Here is a 24,811-nt window from a genome sequence, read left to right as displayed (position 1 = left end):
ATGTAATCTTACAGAACTACCAGTGAATTCAGGGTTGTCACCACCATGAACCAAGACATCTGAACTACACAAAGGTCCTAGATTGTGTTTACACCTTACCTTATAGATCACATTTGATTCAGTAAGGACTGAGTGTGGTTAAAAACAGTGTATTTCATTCCCTTTGGTTAAACCCCATGTGACTGTGTTTGATTATTGTGTGACTATTCATACATTTTTTGAAAGCATTTATTTCCAGAATTGTGTGCTTTATATGTTTTAACTAGCAGTGTACACCAATACTAGATGAGTGTAACCTTGAATAAGCAGCATTACTGAAATAATGATAATAAGTTAACAAACACTCTTCATTTACTCCACATATTTTTTAATGGTGTCACTGATTTGCAACCAACTCCCTGCTGCAGGTCTGGGTCACTTGTGGTCTATATCTGGATTACTTGGGGCTGCTGACCCCGTGGCTAATTTCCCAGACTTGGATTAAGCCTAGTCCTATTTTAAAAGAAAACTCTGACAATGCTTATAATTGGGGAAAAAAAGTTTTTACTTCAGGGATAAGCTCAATCCAAGTCTGGGAAACAGTCCCTATTGTATATAAACATGGTCTTTCAGGTATAGTAGTCACCAAAACCGGCAACTGAGGCTTGTATTATCATTTTGTTCCAATAATCAAAATAAGCCTCATCGAACTAGGTTACTATTACAAACTACCCTAGCACGAAATTAATATCTGTTGAGGGTTGTAGCTAAATGGGTTGTTTTTAGTGATGTAGTGTGGTACTTTGAGCTGGCATTGATAAACATGAACTCTTTGGCCTTGCCATAAAAAGTAGCTCATTCATATACACTAACTCAAAAAAGAAAAGAAAAAAGCTGAAAAGGATTACTGACGAATGTAAACAGGGTTACTTGGATTTGTAGGCCAGGAGAAGTCGCCAAGACCTCAAGCAGAAACGTCATCGGTTTTGGGCGTGGACACAGGCCAGTTGGAGGCGTTTGGTTATTTCGTCAGGATTGCCAGGTGTGTTTAAAAATCCACCCTTTCTGTCACGTTATTTATTACACACCCTTTCACAAACTATACATTCTTCGGTTTTGATACAATTAAAAACACAAATAAATAATAAAATTTGTTATAAACGTATTTTATTTGCGTCATTTTTTGGCCTTTTGAAGCAGATACCATGATGAGGCGCGCCGTTTTGGTGTTCCTGAAGGGGGGATGGTTGGAGAATTCTGGCAACCCAGTGGAGAGTTTCAGCCGCACCACGCAGGTCTGATTACACACACTCCGGCGTGTTGCATCTGCGTTTGTATCAGGTATATTGATAAATGTATCTCTCGTTTTACTTGGTTATATCATGGTTTGAACAACTTTTCTCATAATGTACATAGGTACAGGTTTTAATGTGTGAATCAGCTTTAATACAGGTAGCTTAGTTAACGGTACTAGCTTAAGAGCTAACTGCCGATGCTAATAACATGGCGCAGGCCAAGAGGGCCGCTTTTGTTCTATTGTGTGGGTGCGGTAGTTAATATGCTAAGGGCCGTGCACTGCGTTTAAAGTAAGTGAGATATTTCGTAACAAATCAACAACATGGCTCTTTTGAACTCTTAAGTAGTTGACGAAAGCCAACAATCGCGGAAATATTGTCGAATGAAAGTGGCTGGCTACTGATTTTGTGCTGCTAGCGGGCACCGACTCGGAGCTCCCGCTTTTTGTTACGTGGATGCCGGTAGTTCGCTAGCGAGTACTGACAGATAAGGAAATTGTGACGACTGCTCTGGACTTAGGTTTGGACAACAACAACCTTTGTTCCGCGGAAGAGTATGAGCAGTAAAGCAATTTTTCTTAAATATCTGTCGAAACTGTCTCAAGATGGCGCTGCTACATAGGCCCCTTTTTCTTGAAATAACTCAGAGTAAATCAAGGAAAGCTTTTATGGCGTATTGTAGTCAATGTATATGTATAAACCAGCCAGTCGGATTTTTTTAATGCAGTTGTATTCAGAATTAGTCGTGTCCCCATTAGAGAGACAGTGTGAGTTCTTGTGAAGAGGGGATCAACGAAAATAAAAGAGTAAACGAAGCACCAGGGTATTGACTTCTGTATTATTTTATCTTTGTTAGTTTGTATTGGTTAATCACATTAAAAGAAGCGTTTATTCATAATCTTCAGGGATCGTGACCAGTCATGGCTGATGAGGGATATGTAGTGCGAATCCGGGGACTTCCTTGGTCCTGTTCAGTGGATGAAGTTCAGAGGTTTTTCTCAGGTATTTATGCATTATTGTTTTTCAAAAGAATACTTCAGCACGTAATACAGTTAGAAATGATCTGATAATGCATTTTGATTGCAGAGTGCAAAATCCTAAACAATGGAAGTGGCATCCATTTCACCTACACAAGAGAGGGGCGTCCCAGCGGAGAGGCATTCGTTGAATTTGAGACAGAAGAAGACCTGAAGATTGCAGTGAAAAAGGACAGAGAAACGATGGGTCACAGATATGTAGAAGGTGCGTATAACAGCATACAGCTGAGTTAATGTCTGATAAATGCTATATAAGTTACCAGTTTGAGCGAAGTAATTTCTCTCTTCTCTGATATAGTGTTTAAATCAAACAATGTGGAAATGGACTGGGTCATGAAGCACACTGGCCCAAACTGTCCAGAGACAGCTGGGGACGGGCTTGTGCGGCTTCGGGGCCTTCCCTTCGGGTGCAGCAAGGAGGAAATTGTGCAGTTTTTCTCAGGTAACAACAAACCTTGTTCGCTGGTTAAATATAAACCCCCTTAATGCTGGTAATTTAAACTTCTCCCCTCCGATCTTCCTTTTCTTGTTTCTGGTTACCGACACCAAAACTTGTTGCATCTAATTTACGAAGAAGTCAGTATGCCATTGTAAATGACAATCTAATGTGGTTACACTTAAAAACAATGAATGAAGGAAATGATGCTGGAAAAGGAAGCCAGTTGAAGTTTAAATAGAGAATTTATTTGAAGACCTGATGTTTTGTACAAGGGCAGGGATCTGTTATGCAAACACCCTTTCCTATCTTTGCCCCTCATTTTCATCTTCAGCCTTCATTCTAAACATTTTCCCCCCATTATGTGGAAACATTTTAAAATAGTCTCAGCCTAATGGTAATACACTAGTTATTGAGTGGGTCCCGCTCATCACTGATATAGCCTCTGTCTTCAGTTTGTTTTTTTTTGTTTTTTTTTTCCCCCCCACCATGTATTAATAATTTTATCTTTAAAAGTTGTTTTTTTTTAAACCCAGTATATCCTCCTGAGCACCAGCCTATTCACTCATGCCCTCTGGTCTATATCTTTGACTTATTTGAGCTATCATACTAAGTCCTGATGTACTTAATAGAGGACATTGTGGGCTTTCCATTGATATCCCATGTGTTTGGGTGGCCTCTTTCAGCTCCAAAGAGGAAGGAAATCACCAAAAAGGTTCAATGGGAAGATTCCTGTTTCCTCAGTTCTCAGGAGGATATGCCAATTCTTAGATTTAACGAAAGAGCAACCACGAATTTTCCTCATGTCACCCACCTAGACCCTCCTCATCAGCACATTAATACTAGCCCGATATCCCCCACACAGTGCCCTTCTTCATAGTCTTCCTCTATCCTGCCATTTCTATCTTATCCCCTAGAATACAGTAAATGTAACTAAATTAAATGGAAAGTCACTGGTTTAAAAAAAGAAAAAAGACAAAAAAAAGGAATGAATTGGTATGTGTGATGATGTATAGAGTTTTCCATAAGTCTAATATCTCTCTCTTTAGAGAAAGTTCTCTCTGTGATTGGGCATGTGATTTAATATGTCCCCTGCTGGGGTTATCTGTCCTTGGGTTGAAGGGTTGGAAATCGTGCCAAATGGGATAACATTGCCGGTGGACATCCAGGGGAGGAGTACGGGGGAGGCCTTCGTGCAGTTTGCTTCACAGGATATAGCTGAAAAGGCTCTAAAGAAACACAAGGAAAGAATAGGGCACAGGTGGGGATGGTTGGTTGGTTGGCTGGATAAGTTGCTTTTCTTATGGTGTGCACCTTCAACATCTGAACCAAATGCAAAACTGACACATTTATCTTGGCTACTTGAAGCATATTTGTCATATTTACCACACACACACACACATACACACAAGTTGCTATCTTAGATCCACGTTTTTAAAAAATATATATATTCACAATGTTCAGGGGGAAGATTAGTGCTTGGTCACCATTCAAAAATATGAGGCGAATCCTGAAATGGAGTGCATGCCCGATTTGGAGAACAAATGGTGTCTCAGCACTAAATATGAGTCCAGGTTGATAAATGGTAAGGAGTCTCCCTGCTAGTAAAAATCAGAGGGCCACTGTACACAAGGATCTGGAGCCCACTGTCACAGGTAATGCTTAGTGGGTTGCAGAAGGGCTGGAGCTCTCTTTGTGCCTCTAAAACCAGGACAAAAGCTGTCATGGCAACGACACATACCACTATTGAAACACTGAAACAGATCTGAGTCGCTTCAGGTAACCATAAGAAAAGTGTAAAACTCACTGAGGCCCTTATCAATTTGGACAACTTCCTTATTGATCAGTAAATAAGTTATTTTTAATCTTCTTTATTAACGACTAGCAATAAGTACTTAAATCTATTACTACCTATGGACTACACCATGACAGCATCTGCATAGCCCAGTTTCACCAGTATTAAGCAAATGCAGTTTCTCACCCATTCTCCATGCCCTCACTGTGGTATCTGTATGCTCTCAGGTACATTGAGATCTTCAAGAGTAGCCGTGCTGAGGTGCGGACCCATTACGAACCCCAGAGGAAGCCTATGGGCATGCAGAGACCCGGCCCCTATGACCGGCCCTCTGGTGGACGCGGCTACAACATGATGGGCCGAGGGGGGTCCTATGACAGAATGCGCAGAGGAGGCTACGGAGGAGGTGGGTCCAAGTGGGACTGGAGAGCAGGTGAAATCAGATTTACTGGTCTTTACCCATGAAGTTTCTTTTAAATAAACACCACGTCATGTCTCTTCATGCTTAACAATTCATATAACAATTAATAAGATTAGGATAAAATCCTCATAAGACCTTGTGTTAATTCCATTTATGTATGTTCAGGTGTATCGGATGGACGGTATGGCGATGGCGGCTCTTCCTTTCAGAGCACAACAGGCCACTGTGTACATATGAGGGGCCTGCCATACAGAGCCACAGAAACAGACATCTACAATGTAAGTTGTTGAGAGATCACTGACAGTCCTTTGTTATCTTTTGTGTCGCCGCAGGGGCTTAAAAGCAGACAACACTTGTGATTTGTGCATTTATTTATTTTTCGTCTTTTTTAGTTCTTTTCACCTTTGAATCCGGTGCGGGTCCATATTGAGATTGGCCCAGATGGCAGAGTTACCGGGGAGGCAGATGTAGAGTTTGCAACACACGAAGATGCTGTAGCAGCCATGTCCAAAGATAAAGCTAACATGCGTGAGTTTGCTTTAAAAAATAACTTGAGCACCCCACCCTTTTAAAGCTGCGTGTTAATTCTCATGATTTTTGTTCCTGTTCTGCAGAGCACCGCTACGTGGAGCTGTTTTTGAACTCAACAGCAGGTGGCAGTAATGGAGCATATAGCAGCCAGATGATGGGGGGCATGGGTGAGTCAAAGTTTTAGTGATATTGAAAATAGGGCCCTGTGTTATTTCCCTTAAAATGCTTGTGTATCTGTTGGTTTACTCATACAGCCCAATGGGATTTGTTTCCACAGGGAGCCAGTCATCCTATAGTGGAGGCCAGCTGAGCTCAGGGTACTCTGGTGGATACAGCAGCCAAGGAAACATGGGTGGCTACAGTGACTATAGTGAGTGTCAGCTCTGTTGTATTTCCTAAAATATATTTCTTTACAGAACCTTTAAAGGTTTGAGCAAAGACTTATAGTCTAACCCTTTTCTCTGATAAGTGAAATTGAAGTTGTCCTAGGTGAAGGTGCCATAAAACCTTATTTGTGTACTGTGACTGTTTTGTTTATTTTTAAACTCGTGACAGCTGTAAGTGTTTGCTGTCTGGCACCAAATGAGATGCTACTAAGTTGTTGTTTTTTAAGTCATAAATATTCAGTAACACCTTAAACTGGCCTTGTAAAACACCTTTCTTTTATTAGCTGGCTAATTCTGAAGCACACTTTGAAATAAATAATAGTTATATTGTTACTTAACATACGGTAGTAATAGTAAAGAAAAATCTGCAGCTAAAAAGTGTCCTAAAGTTGGGTTGTTACAGTGTTGCAAAGGGTGAAAACAGTGGTTAATTACCAGAGGAGTGCTGTTATTCCCCATCATTTAAAAAAAAAAAAAAAAATTGAAGCAGCTGCTTCCAAACCTGCTGTGTAATGTATTTAATGACACTGGGTTCTAAGGAAGAAGGTGCTGTGTAGTTCTGTCATCTTGGATCCAGGCTAATTCAGCCCTTTAAACTTGGAAAGCTTTTGTCGTTCTATGCGTGACTCCTTGATGAACTCCTCGGTCCTATAGTGTGTATTTTCTCTCTCTTGTTAGGTAACCAGGGCGGAATGGGAAGCAGTTACTATGGCGGCGGTGGAGGAGGAAGCAGAGGCTCAATGAATGGACTGGGTGGGGGATGGGGAATGTAGTTTTCTTTTCGCCTTTAGTTTTTTTTTTTTGTTTGTTTGTTTTTTAATTCAGCATTTTGCTGAAAGGACTGGAAATGCAAGTCTCTCGTAATAATTCAGATAGGGTCTGGTGGGGTTTTGGGGGGGGAAACAAAGGGTAGGGTTTGTATTATTATTGTTTTTTTTTTTTTAAGTGGGTGATCTTCAGAGAGCAGTGAGATCATATGTTCGTCACAATAAATGTGTCAAAGTGATGTTTGTCTCCCCCATTCCTCACAGATTTACAAATAACATAAACCGTGCTTTAAGTTTATCTTTCCCTGGAAGCGTGCCGTTTTGTGTTACCGTTCTTTAAGCACGGTTAACTCATCCTGTGCTGGTGGATTTAACAAAACGTTTTAGTGTCCGAGTGCATGAACAGAAACTGAAAATGTCCGGTATCTTCTAATGTTTGGACCTTGTTTCACCTTTTACATAGTGTTCAGCTTCATTTTAAATTCCTGTACAAAATGTTAATCTAGGTTTGGGACTTAACATGGTCAAAGCATGTTTTGTTTTCTTATGGTATGACTGTTAGTGCTCTTTTTCTGTTCCTGGATGAGGGCTATACAGAGAGCAAGTTCATTTCAAATCTGCTACCATGAAGGTTTCTACTGCTTCAGATGCTGTTTGTATTTCTTGTGCACAAAGTGAATAAACTAGTCTGGAATATCTAATTGACACAAGTGGTGGAAAAACAGGAGGCTTTATTCATTTATCAAATATCTAAAGTTAAAAGAAGTCAAATTAAGAAAATGGCGTTGTAGCAGTTGACGTGATCCATAAAACCCTGATAGAATACATTCTAAAATAGTTTTGCTGTTGCCAACATTCTACAGTCATTTACACAATTCTGCCTGCATCCAGCAGTGGGGTTAGAGCTGATCTTAAAAAGGGGGAGGGGGAAAAGTGCATAACAAGGCTGAATATCAAAGTCACTTCCAGAATTAAAAATGCACCCCTCTAATTCAGGATTTTCAAAGGTTTAAATATAATCTTTTAAGACAAAGTAAAATATTCAGGTTATTTCTGTTAAATTTATTTTGAAAATCATTCTAAATAAAGAAAGCAGTGTGCCTTTACATTCTGTGAGTACACAAACCTGCAAACAGCAGAGATTCTCAGCTCAAGCTGAAATCCCAACAGTACATCCACAGTTTGAATTAGAAAAACTGCACATATCAAAAGGCCAGTTTATCAAGAGATTACCAAATTTGTTAAACTCTGTTAATCCAACCCAGGGAAACACTGGTGGCAGATACTCAAGCCTTTCCATGTCTATGCAAAGTCTTGTTAGCATAAAGTCTGCATAAACTACTTTTTTATTAAAATCCATCCTGTCAACGTTAAAGGCGACCATTGTCAGTACAAATAAAATGCCTGAATTTCAGGTAACTGCATCAATGGAACACCAAATCACATTCCCGCTATTTTTTTTTTCCTTTTCATAACACGAGTATTTAAATTCATTAAATGAGTATATTCAGTGTTGGAGTGTGTGGAGAAAACATTAAAGCCTGTGGGTATGTCGTCAGGAACCTGTGGAGGAGCTTCTCTGCAGCAGCAGGGAGTGGCACACGTCGCACACTCGCACAGGCCGTGGATACGAAGGCAAGGCCAGCTCGTTACTGGAGCAGCTGTTGCAGTAGATGTCTCCGCAGTTTCTGCAGTGGTGCTGCGCATGCAAAACATACAGCGTGACGTGGCAACATTTATGTGACTGCGGACGTTAACGGAAGCGGCTCAAGTGAAATGTAATGGGGGTGGGCGGAACGTACCTTTCTGCGTGAGATGGAGAACTCCTTCTGGCATTGTTTGCACTGAGTGGCTTCATCATCTTTCAGCCAAGCGTGGCCCTGAGAAGAGCAATGGTTTCTCATTCCAAGTCTTACAGTGTCAACAATAAAAGTAAACCACCCTCGACTCTTTCACATTTTACCTTCAGGGCCTTGTTGACCTCCTTGAAATCTTCCATCTTCAGTTTAGACCTTTGAGAAAGATGAAAGTGGCATAAATTCTCCTACGTGAAATGGCATTCCTTAGTAAGAAAAAAAAGAAAAACATCGCAGTTACTGACTGGCTGAGATGCAGTCCCATTTCTTGTAGAGCCTGTTCCTGCTGCTCGCACTTCTGCTGCAGTTGCTGCTTCTCCTGCTTCAACTCCTGCAGCTCCTGCAAAGTCGATCCATAAGAAGCAAAAGAAAAAAAGGTCCTAACATCCCATTTATGTTCAAGAATTTGTAATATGCTCTTACACCGCTTACAAGAGGATGAAACGGGAGGGAGGCTTTGTTAAAGCTGTCATACAAATACAAATAATATTTTTGTAAAATAAACTTTCTTTAAGGTAATGTCATCTGGCATAAATATATAATTCGCTGGTGATGAAGCTGAAAGGTACAGTTTCTAAATTCCTGTGTTTAAAATATGAAACGTTACCAGCAGAATTGAAGAAATAACCAACAACAAACCACATAACTTTTAATCTAAAACATCTATGTACTGTGTTGATGACATTCAGTGAAGTTGGATTGGGGCTGCACAGTACTTTCTTGTAATACCACCTTGTACCACAAGATGGTACATCAAGCCAATTGAATTAATAACCAGGTAAGTCAGGATGAGCACGTTCTCTTTTACAAAAGGAAAAGCTTCTTAAGAACCTTGGACACAAAGGAGTATCTAAAGTTAAAAGAATAGCACCACACATTCAAAAACATCTCAACACACCCACTGGTAAAACACTGCTCCCTGGTGGTGAAAGGCGTTGCTGCATTTTGAAGGCCATAATTACAAAAGGTACTTTTTAATGAACATAAGAATAAAAATAAAAAAAGCTCTTATTCTGACTTGTAGCCAACTCTAGCAATGTAGCTTCATTGCTAGAGTCTAGAAGCCGTCTCTACAAAACCAATCACACATTTTAAATGTTGGCATTGGATTACAGTATTTTATGCCTGTGTGTAGCAGTAATCTTAGCTGCAGCTGTAGGTTGCCTTTCACTTTGAAAATAAAACTTCATTTGTCAAGAGCGTACACATTTTTTTCCATCGCTATAATTCGCCTATTTAGATCCGAGCAAGTGTAACCTGACACAGGTTGTGTGTGTGTTTGAGAGATGCTGACCGAGTGCAGGCCCTGGAGCTGCTGCAGCTGTGTGCGCAGTTCGGTGCTGTTGTCCTGCTCCCTCTGGAGAGCTTTTTGCAAGTTCTGTCTCTGTTCCCTCTCACTGCGCAGCTCGTTCTCCAACCCCAGCCTGTGCTCCGAAAACACAAAAACGTGACTCTCAAGTCATCAAACTGCAAACTACTGCATGGACTCGATCTACACAATGTTTGAAAAGTTTGAGAACAAACATTTTAGGTGAATCACATTTGCAACTTTGCCCTTTTCTCTATATACTGCTTAATACCACACTCAAACCCCCCCCTCCCCCACAATTGTATTTCTTCACCTTAGCGTATCGAGATCTGTTAGCTGTTTCTGCAGAGCATCGACTTTTCCCTGCAGCTCCGCCTTCATGTCTTCGTCCGACTGGTCGTTCTGCTTGCGCTCCTGCTCCGATCTCTGTAGTCTATGAGTCACAAAATATGAAGAGGAGCGTCAATTTAAAGGAATGTAAACGCGAAACTGAATCTCAACCTAGGCAAGCACGCATACCTCTGCTCAAGTTCCTTCATGGTGTTCTCCATTTCATTCATCCTCTGCTCAAGCTGCACGGCCTCTGCCTGCTTTTTTTCTGCTTGGCGGTCCGAGTCCTGAGAAACCACACGATTTGGATAAATGCGCAACCTGTGTGTGTGTGTGTGTGTGTGTAAGTGCGAAAGACAAAGTTATAATCATGCTCATCTATTTATACCTGAGCTTTGTGGAACATCTGCACATTGAGAGTCTTGACTTGGTCAAGCTGGAGCCGTAGGGCTGCCAGCGTGTCCTGTTTCTCATGCGTATCCTTCTCCAGCAGTTTCATGGCCACCTCCATCTCCTGCTTCATCCCCACCTGCAGCTCCAGTTCACGCTCCAGCTCCTAATACACAAAGGAGTCAAATTCAGTTAGAGTTGAGTCAAAACCCAAAAACACCAGGTGTGGAGTGTTGGTTCAGTCTGTCCTGGAGGTCACTGATACTTGACCTGGCGAATGCGCTTTTCCTCCTTGTACTGCTTCCACACCACATTGTACATCTCATCCAGGCCTTGTCTAGTCTGTTTGTATGTCTCCAGCTCTGCCTGGCTGTCCTGAAGCACTGCCTGAAAAATAAAAACATGGCATTTTTCATTCCTTCTTAAAATCTGGAGGGGCTTCAGCTGCAGTTAGTCCTAGACACTTTCCCCCCCCCCCACACCTCCTCTTTTCTCTGGCTGGACTGCAAGATCGTCTCGTTCTCCTTTTTCAGCTGTTCCTGTTCTTCCCGTAGAGAGTTGATTCTGTCTGTGGCAGCTGTCAGCTGAAGAAGAGGAGAAAACACACACACACACACACACAAGCTGATGTTAAAGAGGATCAATCCAGTGTGAACACAGTCCCACAGCTGCACACACAAAGCACGCCTAACCTCCTCTACAAGCTTGCTATTAGTCTTCTCTAGAGAGTCCATCTTAGCCTGAAGGTCAGTGACGGTGCCGCTTAGGTGACGATTTAGCTCCTCAATGTAGTGCTTCTGATCCAATATGGCTGTCATCTTCGAATCACTAAGGAAGGGAGCGATACAATTACCATCTTATAGTTGTGAGACATATCTAACCAAAGTTTAGTAAGGATTTTTTAATATGGGGTCATGCTTTAAACAGTAATAACAATATAGAACAGTCCAGATTAAAAAAATAATGTAAAGCAGTGTAGATGCTTACTCTTTTGGAGTCTCATTGCTAGCAGAGTCTTTCAGATAAAGTGAGAAGTCGATGACTGCTACCTAAACGGGAAAGAAGAGCAGATCACTCTGTATCTCGATCCAACTCTTCCTCAGAGTGAAACTGATTCTTACAAAACAGCATCACTAACCTGTGAATCAAGGTCCTCCCCTTTAATGCAAAGGTTAGCATCAATTACGTTGAGGCCCACCAGCAGCCCCACCATTACCGACCCTTCGTCTTCCAACATCAGTGCTCCAGAGTCATAAAACTCACTAAGGGATTTAAAAGGTAAAGTGGATGCTAGGAAGAAACCCATGTTTATAATGCACTATAAAACAAGTGTAACTGACCTCAGGAGGTCTTTGTGGTCCAGCAGGGCCTTCATATAGTCGGCTACTTTCTTCTGCATAAGCGCCAAATGCAGCCAAGCCCTTCCTCTCCCCAAACCGGTCCTAAGAAAAACAAAAACAAGAATGACAGTATAAGTACAATTAAACTCAGTTGTGATGCAGTTTTATTATAGAAATAATATAATGGCATACTTAATGCCAGGCATGTCTCTGGCACTGGTGGCGATGTTGACAGACTCCGTGCATAACTTTTCTACCAGCTCCAGTGGTCCCCATATAGACTTGTTGTAACCAATGAAGGATTTCTTGGCTGAATCAGACAACATGCAGAATTAACTTCAGCATGCAGGCAGCTAAATATAGCACAACAGCAAAAGTCAGATTTATTTACATCTAACCTTTAAGGCCGTGTTTGAGGCAGTGCTCCAGGACAACAAAAAACTGCTGCAGAGGAGGGTACTCCGAGTCAAGCGTCCTGCCCAGACTCATAGAAGACTGAATCAACACTCTGATGCTGAGCTTCAGCATGCTGAGCAGGTTGGATCTTTCTATTGCCATTGAGTCTTTGGGGGGAACAACTGTACAGAAAGCATGAAAAAAAGGAGAAGCTCTGAGGTTAATTCTGTCAGATGACATAGCCGGAAAAGGAGCACTTCACTAACCAAAAAAACCAAGAGTCTGATCTTGGAGTCATGTGATGTGACAGCTGACACTTATACAGTGTTTCAAGTGCCTGTGACAGCTGCAATGGTTCGATCTTAAAGTGCATTAACTAGCAGGCATCATAAAAATCAAAGTCTACCTGGAAGCTTTTTCGCTGAGTTACTGAGGTCACTTTCGGCCTCATTCTCGGTCGGGGAGCTCGCCGCGGATCCCTGTGAGGGCTTTCTCTGGATGGCAGCGTAGCTGATCCCGCTGCTAATCGTCTCCGTGGCCTTACGAGCCAGAGACAGGAGAGGAGCCGACCAGCTGTTCTCCTCTGCGACCTGGGGAGCCTGCCTCTCGGTCCAGTCCTGCTCGCTGCCCCCATCCGGTTCGCCATTAGTCGCTGGTCGTAAAACTTTGGGCTCATCTTGTTCTTGTTTTTCGTCGCGCTCTGTAACAGCTGTGTTTACTTCCCCTGCTTCGTCAGCCATGTTTGCCCTCCCCCCGTCCCCCTTTCTCGCGTACAATTCACGTGATCGCCTTAAACCAATAAGCGACGCTTGTGAGGCCTGACGTTCTTTTACTTTTGATTCATTGGCGGTTAGCAAAACACACTGGAGTTAAATCACTGCCACCTGTTGGACTTGGCTGGAGAGTGGCGGACTGACAAATATCTAATAACTAAAGATCGCGTTTTTATTTATTCACAGTCAATGAAATTTTAGTTTTGCCTTTCAGGTTAGTGTGTTGGGTTCGTGTGGGTCACAAGACAGGAGCCAGAACTAAAGATAAAGATTTTCATTGGGAGTGACCAGTAGGGACAAACAATTACTTTCGAGGGACACCTTGAGTTGAGAGGGTTGAAGACAGAGTTAGAGAGGCAGGCTGAGATGGTTTGGAGAAGGGATAGTGGACATATGGGACAAAGGATGCTAAATGCAGCTGCCAGGCAGGAAAGAATAAAAGAGAAACGAGGAAGACCTTAGAGGAGGTTCGTGGATGTAGTGAAGGAGGAGATGCAGAGGGCTGACAGAGGAGGATGGTAAGGATGGAGTGAGATGGGTGCAGATCATTTGCTGTGGAAGCGGAAGGAAGCAGACGAGAGAAGAAGAAAAAGTCATGTTACTTAAGATTGAATGTTCATGTCACACAGTGGAAATTTGCATTTATCTTTTATATTGGTTTTATTCTGTTTTTTAGTCTTTATTTGTGAGTTTAGTTTTTATTTACATGATTTTATTCTGTTTGTATTGCATGGTTTTTAGTGGCTTATTTGACATTGTTTTAATCCACTGTGGACTGGCTGGGCATGGGACAAATTAGCTGATAGTGATCACCTGAGATATGGGTGTGGCCTATCAGCTGTTTAAGGAACCCTTTAAAAGGAAGCTGACTGGGGCTTGGGATGACAGAGGCACACGATATGAAAAGGAACACAAGAAGACCAGGTCATTCATAACTAAATAACTAAAATAAATAAATAAGGGGAATCACTGCCTGATCGCGGGGGTGCGGCGCCTCATCTGGAGACGGACAGGTGAGCGTGACGTAGCGACGCAGTCCCGACAGCAGGAACGGCGACAATAGGAGACAACGCCTGTGATTGACAGCATTTGTGAGTAGCGTCTCCACTGTTGTTCACCGGGTGCAGCCGTGTGTTGGGAGAGGGTCGCCATGGCTATAAGCCAGGGCAGCTTCCAGGACGATGGTTGTGGCCCCTATTTGTTTACTTACAGGGCGATGACGCGAGGGGAGGCGATCGAGCAACGGACTCAGTGCAGAATGCGAGCTGAGCTGGGATGTGATGGGCCCAGTAAAGGGACGAGAAGGGGATAGCAGGCTCATCCTCGTCTGCCTGGGACGAGGCTGCCATGCACGCAGCTCCGCAAGAGGAATTTCTGGCCTGTGAACCCATAACGAACATTCGTCCTGGGTTGTGGGACTGGGTGGGATTTTTAGTGCATACAGAAAATTGCATTCTTAGAATTGTTTTATCTAGGCTCGGTGGTAATTTTATTATGTTTTTAGAATTGTTTCTCATTCTTGCTCCCTGGCCTGGAAATAAACTGTTTCTGATCAGACTTGCATCATCACTGTGCGTGTATTTAAAAGAATCTCATTAGTATGACATTCTGGCGCACCAGATTTATTGTCTACGGTCACATCAGAGTTAGTCTATGCCTAAGAGTACAAAGGGCAGACATATTCATTACCCCATACGTGGTGAGCAGCCGACCTACATGTGACCTCAACACACACTACAACGCAGTTAAGCTTTAGCCAAAGAGGCTTTACTGTGACGGGAATCGTAAGAATATGCACTTAGAAGTAAAGCCCATAAATCTCTAGAAAACCAGCAGTAGTAATAACATCAAAAGCTGTGATACTGATGTATTGTGTATCTATTTTATCTTTATTTGATCAGTTTTGTGTTGCTTTAAATTGACTCTAACTTTAATTATTAATTCTAAGAATGTTGTTAACACAGCCATCCATGAAGTCAGACTATACTTTAATCCAGTTGAAGCACTTGTGCTATTAACCTATTGATGGTATTTTTTGCACTTGAGAGCTGAAGGGAGAATTTCACATTGCAATCAAAAGATAATTTTCTTGTGAATAATTGTTGTCACCTCAGAACTGCATGACACCAGTAGTAAAAAGATCAACTGGCAGTGAATAAAAGTATTAGGAGCTTGCCGTCCTTCCTTTTGCACTTAGAAAATCTACCATTACTCCTCTATGTAATGTAATGCACTTGCATTTATACAACACTTTTCTAGACTTACTGACCATTCAAAGCAATTTGAAACATACATTTATGCAGCACTATGCTATACACTTACATCCATGGTCGATTTAGAATCATCAATTAACCCTAAATTGCACATCTGTGGACTGCGGAAGAAGCTGGAGTACATGGAGAGAAGTAAGACAGACAAGAAGCCCTGGGAACCAAGAACCTTCACGTTGTGAGTTGACAGTTTTAACCACCTCATCACCTCGCTTCTCAAATTACCCAAGTCTGTGTGGAAAAACATTGTAGTTGATTGCAGTTACCTGAAATAAAAAAAACTAGAGGGGAAGGCAGGGAGATAACTGAAAAGAACGTGTGTTATCACAAAACAAAGTGAAAATAGAAACGCACAGGAAAGGCCTTAAGTTTTAGTAACCTTTGGCATTACAGTGGCCTGATGATGCTTTGTAGCCTTTCTTTATTTAGATTTGGGAGGTCTACATTACTGTGAACCAGCTGCCCTTCAAGAAGTGGTGTTTGTATTGAAATGTCTGTTGTGAAATTTTGAAAACACGACTAACTGTAAAGCTGATAAAAAAGTAAGTCAAAGTTAAACATTTTTCAAATAAATAGTTAATTTCGCTTGTTTCTAACTCTGGAAACTACCTGAACCTAAACAGTAAAACAGTGTAGTGTAATCCTTGACCACGTGGTGGCGCTCACATTTCGTACCCGTTAAAGGCGCTTAAACTCCCAGAGACCAGCTTGGAGCCAAAGTGAAGCCCAAAGTGAAGCCCATCATCGGATCTCCAGTTTTTACTGCAGAGTTGTATATTTTGTCATGTATTACTAAGTTTCCTGTCCTCCTCTTCAACAGCTTCGCTGTTGAATTATCTTGCTTAAATGTAAATATGGACTGTTAATGTATCTTACTTAATATTTGGACTTCTGATTCTGTGACACGCATACTTTAAATCTGTGACTGCTTTAACCACCGGATTTACCTGGATTAAACACAACCAAACCCTATGACGGCACTCAGACAGAAAGAATGAGTCAATATGTACAAAAGGAACCAAGGATTAGTTTGTTTGTTTTTTAATTAAGTTTCAGTTTCCTGTTTCTTTTAATTTCCCGACAGTTTTTGCATTTTATTTTCTATCTTTGGAAGTACCAAGTAACATGATGGATAATTTGAGTTAAAATACGAATTAATTGCCGCAACGTGCTCTTGTGGTTATTGGAAACACCCAGGAGGCGGGGATATCTATCTAGGCTAAAAGGCTCGTGAGCTTCAGTCGCCAGTCTTTCTGGAGAGAAGACAGCGGCAGCAGGGACGCGAGGAGAAGAGAGGAGTTCTATTAACAAAAAAGAAAAAGCATATAAAAAAAAAAAGGGAAGGAATACTGAGAGGTGGACGGAATATAACTTTTAGATTTTTTGATATTTTTTTGTTAATTTAAATAATTTTTCTACTTAAAGCTACTGGAAGCCATGAGGATTTTCGCTGTTGCGCTGTTGCTGGCTCACGCGTTGGGTACGTTTCATGTGCCTGTGCAACTTAACCAGTGTTTCTTCTGTGTTCATTAATGGATCACTTAGCGTGTGTGTGTGTGTGTGTGTGTCTTTCTTGGCTGTCAGTGTAATCCTCTCTATAATAACCGAGCTATAACATGTCGTGTAAACTTAATCTTTTAGGCAACAGTTTTCATGATGCCAGCCTATTCAGGAGCTAATGGGGTCATCTCTCTTATTTTAGAGCATGCTTTATGTAACTGGATACATTTATTTTTAACCCATATTCTTGCCTGACATTAGCTAACTGTCTGCCCATGCATTTTGTGCGTGTGTTATGAGAGACAGAGGGGGGAAGGCTGTGTGCCAGGCCGATATCTCAATGTCCACGAATTTGAGGACAGTAACTCAGAAAGTCTGTTTGACATTAAACATGCGGGTCAAACTCAGTCACTCAGTTTAAAATTTGGCGTCCCTTTGAGTGCATCCTGAGCTGGGCATTGACTCAATCAATCCCTAAGGACAATGTCTGATCCGGTGTATTTCCTAAGAGAGAACAGCAGGGTAATTACTGCATCCCTAAAAAATCCTGCCTGAAGCTTCTTCCTGTACAACATGTTTCAACTTGCCCAAGAAGGCTCACCCAGCTTGGTGCACTAACCTGTCTGCTGGATGTCCCCTAGAGGAAGAGTTTTCTGATTGTGATTTTTGTTGTTTGTTTTTGTGGTGTATATATGTTCAAAAGAGGACCTCATTCATAACGTTTGATTTTCCTGCTCCTTCAGTGATGTCCAGACTGGCCAGCGGTGCTGCAGTAGACCGTTACCAGAGCAACAAGCAGCAGCACACCTCTGTTATCAGCCTCCTGGACACAACCAGAGACAGGAGAGCAGAGGAGGAGGAGAACCGGGGCGTGAGGGCGACAACCGCAGATTACAGCAAGGATGGCGAGGCGGAGGAGTACGATGATGACTACTACTATTATGAAGAGTATGAAGATGGCACATCTGGAGACTATGAACTGCAACTGCCAAGAGGTAAGGCACTTAAAAAATGTCTTAAATTGGTGCTTTTAAGTGGCTTTTAACAAAGACAGTACATGTAATTGTTGGTCTTGTTTTTTTTTTTTTCTCACTTTAGTTGCCATGTCAAGCAAACCCAAAGATCCTTCTACCATCCTGGAAGCTGAAAACACTGAGGGAAAAACAACGAGAGGAAAGGGAAAGAAGAGGGGAAAAGGAAAGGGAAGGAAGAGGAATCCTTGCCTGAAGAAGTACAAAGATTACTGCATTCACGGGACCTGCACTTACCTGAAAGACCTCCGTGAACCATCATGCGTGTGAGTATTTAGCTCTCTGTTTACCTGCACATCATGCGCACCTCAAGTCGATCAATTATTAACAGTTTTCCCTTCACCGTCCTCTTCGCAGGTGCCACCATAATTACTCCGGCGATAGGTGTCAGTTTATCCTGCTGCCATCGCAGTCCCGAGAGGGCTACGACCGCACCACAGCTCTGGCGGTGGTGGCGGTGGTGCTGTCGTCTCTGTGCCTCACCATCATCGGACTTTTGTTAATGCTCAGGTGAGCGAAACACACGCCCGGCACGCACTCGCAGCCATGCACAGGTTAGGATCTTAGCTAATAACGAGGCGATACGTAGAAGACTGAACGAGCTTCCTTTCCTTTCGTTTATTCCAGGTTTCACAAGCGGGGAGAGTATGATGTAGAGAATGAGGAGAAGGTGAAGCTAGGGTCAGCATCCAACCACTGAAGCAACAAAGAGAGGTGAGTGGTTAGGGAAAGGGCTACAAACACGTACACAGACTGACATCAGCCGCTATCAAGTGCGACTAGATTTCACTCATTCCCCCCCCCCCCTTTTTTTTTTTAAATTTTAGGCAAAGATGTAGAAATTCTACCTCAGCTGAAAATGAAAAGTGAACAGCAACAGGAGGTCCCGGAGGAAAAGAAAAGGAAAATAAATTGAACGTACGCAAAGAAGAGAACAGAAGGACGTCTGCCCAATGTTCTGCTGGCCGTTCAAATAAAGAGTGGGCACGTGAATGTATTCCTGATGGCTTCAGAAGATGAAACTCCCGGTCTGGAACTGGAATATTAAACCGCTCAGAGGAGGTGTGTCGAGAATCAGGCGACGAGGAACGGGAAGAAGGAGGAATGCGTCTTGACTCTGTCTCTGAAATGATTTGAGATTTTTAACAACAATCAGAGCTCAATCTGGATTCTCTTTCTCTCAAAAGACAACATTTTGTATTTTCCTGCTCAATGCCGTCACGTGTTTTTTGTTTTTTTTGTTTTTTTTGTTGATTTGTTTTTTCTTGTGTGTGTACAGTAAACGGTATATTTATAATTTTAATTTATTTATTTAAGCTAACTGTATTTATGGAGATTTTTAACCACCTTTTAGCAGTTTTTAAAATAAAACAAAAAAAGTGTTTTTATATTTCTTATTCGAGGCTATTTATTTATGAAACAGAAGCAAACGAAGCAAAAGCTCAGTATTTCATGAAAAATATGGCATAAACTTTAATTCTGGCACTCACTAGATGATCAATAGCACTGTGGTTAATAAATTGATCATTGAATACGCGAGATTTAATTTTATTTGATATTATTTTTAATGATCCAATGGTTCAGATGATTTCCAACACTGACCACACTCACGATTACTCATAGTCACACCTGGAAACTGCCCCTGGGGCAACCAGTCTCTTCTGTCAGCCACTAAGTGGCTCCAATGTGGGTTCAGTGAATTGCTCAAAGGCACATCAGTATTGGTAATGAGGGAGGGCAAAGCCCTACTCTCTCCCATCCCCCCCACCCGGCTTTATCCTGCAGGTTCGGGGACCGTTACTTCACGTTAGGTTTCAGTTTCAGAGGTAACGCTGATCATTAGGCACACCGCTATGTACTGATTATAAGCACCACAAGAACTGTGCTCTCAACATCTGTATTTCTTTCTTTTCTTTTTTTTTAGAAGGGAGTCACATATGAAATGCACTGTAGAAAGAATTGGGTATAAATATGTTGTGTTTATGTCTTATCATTGTTAGAGGAGAAACTGTTAAGCTGTCAAGAAAAAAGGAAAAACAATGTGAATTCAAGTGCTTTATCCATTCAAATCCTGCAATTTTGAAGTGATTTATATTTGTGATTTTCTTTTCAGAGCAGAATAAAAAATAAATAAATAAACATTTCAATATGTGAGTTCTGGAGTTTCTCTGTTATTTCTCAATCCATCCATCCATCCATCCATCCATCCATCCATCCATCCATCCATCCATCCACCCGCTTTCTTATCCGATTCAGGAGCATGGTGTGGCTGGAGCCAATCCCAGATGTCACAGGGCAAGAGGCGGGTACACCCTGGACAGATAGCTAGTCTATCGCAGGGTTAAATCTTTATTATTCCAAACTTATAGTCATTCATTTGCTTCCTGAGTTGGACCGTGCATCAATGCCTGTCTTAATAACGATAACACCGCTGTTGCTCTTCTAGCTCGTTCAGGATCTGCAATTAAAGCAAACATCATGTTTTTATTTCCCGTCTCTGGCGTGTGAGCAGTCGCTTTAAACTGAGACACCTGTATCCTGCACATTGGTGCTGTTATTATTTTTAGCCAGTGCTCATAGATCTTGAATCAAAAATCCTTCCTCAGTTATTATATGTAATTGGGGTTATCTGTGCGTGCCACTGTTTACAATTCAACAAATAACTGATGCCAGACTGTCTAAGCGAGCCGTGAGGAAAGTGAAGACGTTAGTCGTTTTTTTATGTGGTGACAACAGTATCGTCAGACTCACTGACAGATCAATCATGATACATACAGGACTCATTCCAGCTGTGGGGGGGAGGAGAAAGGCAACAGATCTGAGATGTGCAAGACGGCAAACACCTGATGTTTAGCCACTGCCTCACACACCATTACTCACGCAGCTGAAACAGATGTCGCACTCAAAGACACGCGATTGAGCACAACATCTGAGGCCTCGACCAGCCCCCGAATACCACAGTATTCAGAGAGACCACATAGAGCAAATAGCAGGATGCAGCAATGCTGTCATGTATGCCGCACACAGGTTTAATGGAGGTAAGGACGGTCAAAAGACCCAGCTGGACTCAAAGGCAGGTTGAGGCCCCGCCAAATGTTAGTCACTCCCTTGAAGTCACCTCCTACACAGATGTTGTTACACTGGCAGTGTGTGTGTCTGTGTAAGTGGGAATGTGGTACAGTCATGCTTCAGAGCTGACTCTGAGTGGGTTGAAGGGTTAACCGAACCATTACCAAGAAAAGAATCCACAGCAAAACATGCATGTTTGTTATGTGATCTTTTTCAGCACCGTTTGTGGGTCTGATTCCCATACGTTCCATATAGACTGAATAAGCAGCATACTGTGGGGAGCTCATGTTCGCACAAGGGGGTGGTGGGGAGGTGGTGGTGGCTGACAGATGTTCAACTGAACCACCGAGGGCGTGGTACCTGATTCAGAATGCAACTTTCTTCATACCGCTTGTTGAGAAACTGAAAAACAGCACTTCAGCTTTCATCATCCTCACGTGGCGTTTACAGGAAGGTGAAAATGTGCAGAAAACTCCAGTTTCTCAGTCACATTTTTTTATGTTCAGGGGGATTCATATGTGTATTTACAAAGCACACACATGTGTTTGTGTGCGTGTGTGAGTGACGGGAGCTATTCATTTACAGTAGTGGGGGGCCACCTAATCCCGGCCTCTCAATGTCAAGTAGCAGAGCGCACAGAAATAGTGTCGTGCAGTCATGCTCACATAGCTGCTATTCCCGGGCCTGATCGCAGGCGGGAGAGCCAGAATGCTGAGAGAGAAGAAGAAGGGAGTTCACTGCGTTCTGTTTCTCGGTGGCCTCGTGGACCCCAGCCAGGAAATAATGGCCAGCATGGTGGCCCATCATCAGCCATCAGCACTGCACTTCTCATGAATTTTCCTTGTTGGGCTTGAGAAACAGCTCCGCAGAGTCTACACTTTGAGCTTGTCCTGCCCTTAGAAGTTATTTTTTATTCCTAGAGAGTCGAAGAGATTATTTTTCCACAGAGCTTTAAGGCATTTCCTCGCAGGTTGGCCGAGATTCTTTAGAAGTGGCAAAATTTATTGCATGCCAGACGCTTGTGGGAAATACCAGCAAGCCTATTGTGTTTGATATTGTTTTTGGGGGCTGTGATTTTCCTAGAGTAAGTTTGGTTCACACACACATGTAAGACTTCCGCTTTATTCTGAGGTACACATGAAAAACAGTAGCATTAAAAAGTAGCCAAATCAAAGGCTGTGGAGCGGACTACTATGCTCATTAATGGAAACATTCAAACATTAAATATTAGTTATTTCTAACTTTTGCCAAAATGATCTAAAGCTAATAAGTAAACTGCTCCACTGCCTTCTTGTCATTGCCAAATAGACTGAAGTAATCAGATGCTACGGCAGCTGCACTGGATTTAATCGGTATAAGGAGGGTAGGTTTGTTGTGAAAGGTGCTTCCTGCTCTGCTGAGAGGCAACAATGGGTAGTTTCCACACTAATATGGAAGTGCGCACGCCAGCAGTTGGAAATGTAATCATTCTCTTGCCGGATATCATCAACAGGAACACATTATTACCTGAAATTGATTACTTTGTGCATGTCAGAGGTTGTTTTAGGTGTATATGCTTTTCACAGGCCCGTGAAGTCAACCTGAAATGCTGGCCCAAATGTCAGCGTGCCACTCCTGGTGGATGAAGCGATGACAGGGAGGGAGTGATTGTTGAGCAACAATAAAAAGCTGCAAAGGATCAACGTGTTGCACGCAGTCTGTGTCGGCCCATTTGCACAGCACATAGGGCAAAAGAAGAGGAGGAGGAGGAGGGAGGGGAGGATGACAGAAATGAAGAGAAGGAATGAGAGATTAGGGGTAACGTGAGAAAGAGGGATAGACGGGAGGACAAAGAATGGGTCAAGGTGACAACTTCTGCTCTGGAGGGTGCTTTCGCCTACAAAAGATTAAGAGTCACTCTGTCACTACCTGTCATTAAGTGGATTAGTCTCTTTTTTGTTATTCCTTCCTGTCATGCAGCCTTGTCTTCTCCATTTCCTCATCCTTTTCCTGTCTGCTCTTTCTCTTCCTCCTTAAGCTTCTAAAATTGACACGTGCAGCCAAAGGCAGGACCTTTGGCGAAGGCAAACATGACTGTCTGTGTAAGCAGCGCGGCCCTCAAGAGGCTGAAATATTAAGTAATAAAATCTCATTTTTCATCAACTTTGATGGCGTTTACTTTTTGACCAACACCCCTCATTTGTTAGATGAAAAACGAGTCATTCTTGACTCATGCCTACTCTCTCCACTACTTCATCAGGCCCAGCTATTTTTCTTACATCTGCCCCCAAAAGCTGCAAAGATTGAGAGCAAACTGGGGTTTTTTTTAGGTCTCAGTCTTGCCAGTAAACTCAATGTTGTCCCAGTGTGGGGCAAGTAAATAAGGTGTTATTCACCTTCTCATCTAATCCAGCCATGGGGAGCCAGTATACTCCGAGTACCAATCCCAAGCCTGGATAAATGCCAAGGGTTGCATCAGAAAGGGCATCTAGCTCAAATCATTGCCAAATCAAACATACAGATCACAACTGAATAACACTTTCTTTATATGGGCTAGGCTGGGTGCAAGAACCTTGAGAGATTTGTCTTTTCTCTCCTTAAAGGACATTTTTTCAGGCGTCTTCAAGCTCGATATTATGTTCCGAGATCATTTCCTGGCTCTTGCTATATTTGTATCAGTGTTGGGCAAGTTACTTTGAAAACTAGTTACTTCTAGTTACTAGTTACCTCTTCAAAAAAAGTAACCGAGTTAGTAACTGAGTTACAATATTCTAAAACGAACTAATTACTAGGTAAAGTAACTTTAGGGTATAATTGGCTGTTTTTGACTACTTTTCATGTTTAAAAACTATCTTGCCTTGTCTGGTATCATTCTTTTCAGCACAACCTCACATGTCTAAACTTACAGTTATTTTTTCATCTTGACATACTGTATTAACACAATTGATCTAAAATCAGACAAAAAACATAAATTCCGAGTAGAAAAAAAGTTGTATTTTTTACTGTAACAACCGCAAACATGTTTAATGAATCATTTTCATAACTTCAAATTCAATTAGAAATTGTAGATTTTAAAAACCTATGCACAAGTTTTGCAAACAACAAAGTTATATGTAGCCATTTACCTAAAATGCAGCCAAGGTGGGTTTTTTTTTTAAATAACCATTTCAAACTATTTACAGCACAATCAGGTGTTCTGCATCAAATAAGATCCCACACAAATTAGCCATGCCACTCCAGAAAAATAATTTCAGTCCACTATCAGATAAAGGAGAACATCACAAGCCCAATACCCGCAGGCCTAACAACAGGAGGCATATCAACCCTCCTGTTTTCCCACCTGGAGACAGCGTTTACATTGCAATCTGCCTCTGGTGGCTTTTTGGGAGCATCTGTGACATTCAGCTGTCACCTCATAGTTCTGACACACTAAAGAAAACTCTCCACTACACTAGACACTTACTACAAAAGACAACACACTACACTACGCACTCCAAACATGCTAAACGTTACAAATCTCTCACATCTCAAAACTTTCTCTTGCCGTCACTCCCAAAACTTACCCCTCTTGCTAAACATCCAAATGCCACGTTGCCATATAATTTTTTGATTGGTCGATATGGTACATTTTTCCACCAATATGAAAGGGGTGTTTTGTGTTTCGTTTTCTTTTGGTCTTCAGCAGAGAATGGGGGCTAGCGCTGTCCTTAGACAGTAAACGTGACGATAGTATTCAGGAAAAAACAACGTGTATATTTTTATTATCATGACTGTGGTTTTACGTGGCCTATCAACACAATTTAAAAACTGGTATATAGCATCTTGTTGCTATGTCATCTTAAATTGGTCATGTGATTGGTTTACCACAACTACTTCATTCTTCCTCAGCCAATCAGCAGGACTTGTTCGATTGTTTCGCCC

The 24,811-nt window shown here is 42.0% G+C and overlaps 3 protein-coding genes across 6 annotated transcripts; 2 read left to right on the top strand and 1 right to left on the bottom strand.

Moving 5' to 3' along the window:
* The first annotated feature begins 1,179 nt into the window (after positions 1-1,179).
* hnrnph1 (heterogeneous nuclear ribonucleoprotein H1) lies at positions 1,180-7,354 on the top strand. 3 transcript variants are annotated; one of them, XM_014335376.2, is made up of 11 exons: positions 1,180-1,320; positions 2,180-2,276; positions 2,361-2,516; positions 2,610-2,753; positions 3,870-4,008; positions 4,770-4,948; positions 5,129-5,241; positions 5,356-5,491; positions 5,578-5,661; positions 5,772-5,864; positions 6,559-7,354. In XM_014335376.2, the coding sequence occupies exons 2-11, from the start codon at positions 2,195-2,197 to the stop codon at positions 6,651-6,653; spliced, it is 1,221 nt and encodes a 406-aa protein (XP_014190862.1). In that variant the 5' UTR covers positions 1,180-1,320; positions 2,180-2,194; the 3' UTR covers positions 6,654-7,354. The 3 variants fall into 3 exon arrangements, with proteins under 3 accessions (XP_014190862.1, XP_014190859.1, XP_014190863.1); XM_014335373.2 differs by having other exon boundaries at positions 4,770-4,975; XM_014335377.2 differs by having other exon boundaries at positions 4,770-4,975; positions 6,555-6,668.
* Positions 6,638-13,045, bottom strand: rufy1 (RUN and FYVE domain containing 1). The gene is made up of 17 exons (XM_005927952.3): positions 12,675-13,045; positions 12,271-12,450; positions 12,065-12,182; positions 11,873-11,974; positions 11,671-11,794; positions 11,520-11,581; positions 11,225-11,360; positions 11,015-11,116; positions 10,803-10,919; positions 10,531-10,698; positions 10,332-10,429; positions 10,126-10,245; positions 9,798-9,927; positions 8,749-8,843; positions 8,611-8,659; positions 8,450-8,527; positions 6,638-8,346 (listed from the first exon to the last, which is right to left on the bottom strand). Exons 1-17 carry the CDS (start codon positions 13,006-13,008, stop codon positions 8,203-8,205), a joined length of 2,157 nt encoding a protein of 718 aa, XP_005928014.1. The 5' UTR covers positions 13,009-13,045; the 3' UTR covers positions 6,638-8,202.
* A 3,503-nt stretch (positions 13,046-16,548) lies between these two features.
* Positions 16,549-19,996, top strand: hbegfa (heparin-binding EGF-like growth factor a). 2 transcript variants are annotated; one of them, XM_005927953.3, is made up of 6 exons: positions 16,550-16,791; positions 17,555-17,806; positions 17,910-18,108; positions 18,200-18,352; positions 18,470-18,556; positions 18,670-19,996. In XM_005927953.3, exons 1-5 carry the CDS (start codon positions 16,749-16,751, stop codon positions 18,540-18,542), a joined length of 720 nt encoding a protein of 239 aa, XP_005928015.1. In that variant the 5' UTR covers positions 16,550-16,748; the 3' UTR covers positions 18,543-18,556; positions 18,670-19,996. The 2 variants fall into 2 exon arrangements, with proteins under 2 accessions (XP_005928016.1, XP_005928015.1); XM_005927954.3 differs by lacking the exon at positions 18,470-18,556 and having other exon boundaries at positions 16,549-16,791.
* The last annotated feature ends 4,815 nt before the right edge of the window (positions 19,997-24,811 follow it).

The sequence above is a fragment of the Haplochromis burtoni genome, unplaced genomic scaffold, assembly GCF_018398535.1.
Source record: "Haplochromis burtoni strain Fernald_Lab_line unplaced genomic scaffold, NCSU_Asbu1 Contig_10, whole genome shotgun sequence".
Classification (NCBI taxonomy): Eukaryota; Metazoa; Chordata; class Actinopteri; order Cichliformes; family Cichlidae; genus Haplochromis; species Haplochromis burtoni.
The sequence above is the reverse complement of the archived record's forward strand: the minus strand, read 5'-3'. Positions and strand labels throughout refer to the sequence as shown.

Bases quoted from the DNA above. Each gene is read 5' to 3' on its own strand.
- rufy1 (XM_005927952.3), bottom strand. From the start codon at position 13,008: ATGGCTGACGAAGCAGGGGAAGTAAACACAGCTGTTACAGAGCGCGAC. The intron at 12,183-12,270 runs GTTAGATGTAAA...TGTCTGATTCAG, and splicing joins CCTCAAACACGGCCTTAAAG to CCAAGAAATCCTTCATTGGT. The intron at 10,430-10,530 runs GTATAAATAGAT...GTGGTTTCTCAG, and splicing joins AGATGTTCCACAAAGCTCAG to GACTCGGACCGCCAAGCAGA.
- hbegfa (XM_005927953.3), top strand. From the start codon at position 16,749: ATGAGGATTTTCGCTGTTGCGCTGTTGCTGGCTCACGCGTTGG. The intron at 18,109-18,199 runs GTGAGTATTTAG...TCCTCTTCGCAG, and splicing joins CTCCGTGAACCATCATGCGT to GTGCCACCATAATTACTCCG. The intron at 18,353-18,469 runs GTGAGCGAAACA...CGTTTATTCCAG, and splicing joins GGACTTTTGTTAATGCTCAG to GTTTCACAAGCGGGGAGAGT.
- hnrnph1 (XM_014335373.2), top strand. From the start codon at position 2,195: ATGGCTGATGAGGGATATGTAGTGCGAATCCGGGGACTTCCTTGGTCC. The intron at 2,754-3,869 runs GTAACAACAAAC...CTTGGGTTGAAG, and splicing joins AATTGTGCAGTTTTTCTCAG to GGTTGGAAATCGTGCCAAAT. The intron at 5,662-5,771 runs GTGAGTCAAAGT...TTGTTTCCACAG, and splicing joins CCAGATGATGGGGGGCATGG to GGAGCCAGTCATCCTATAGT.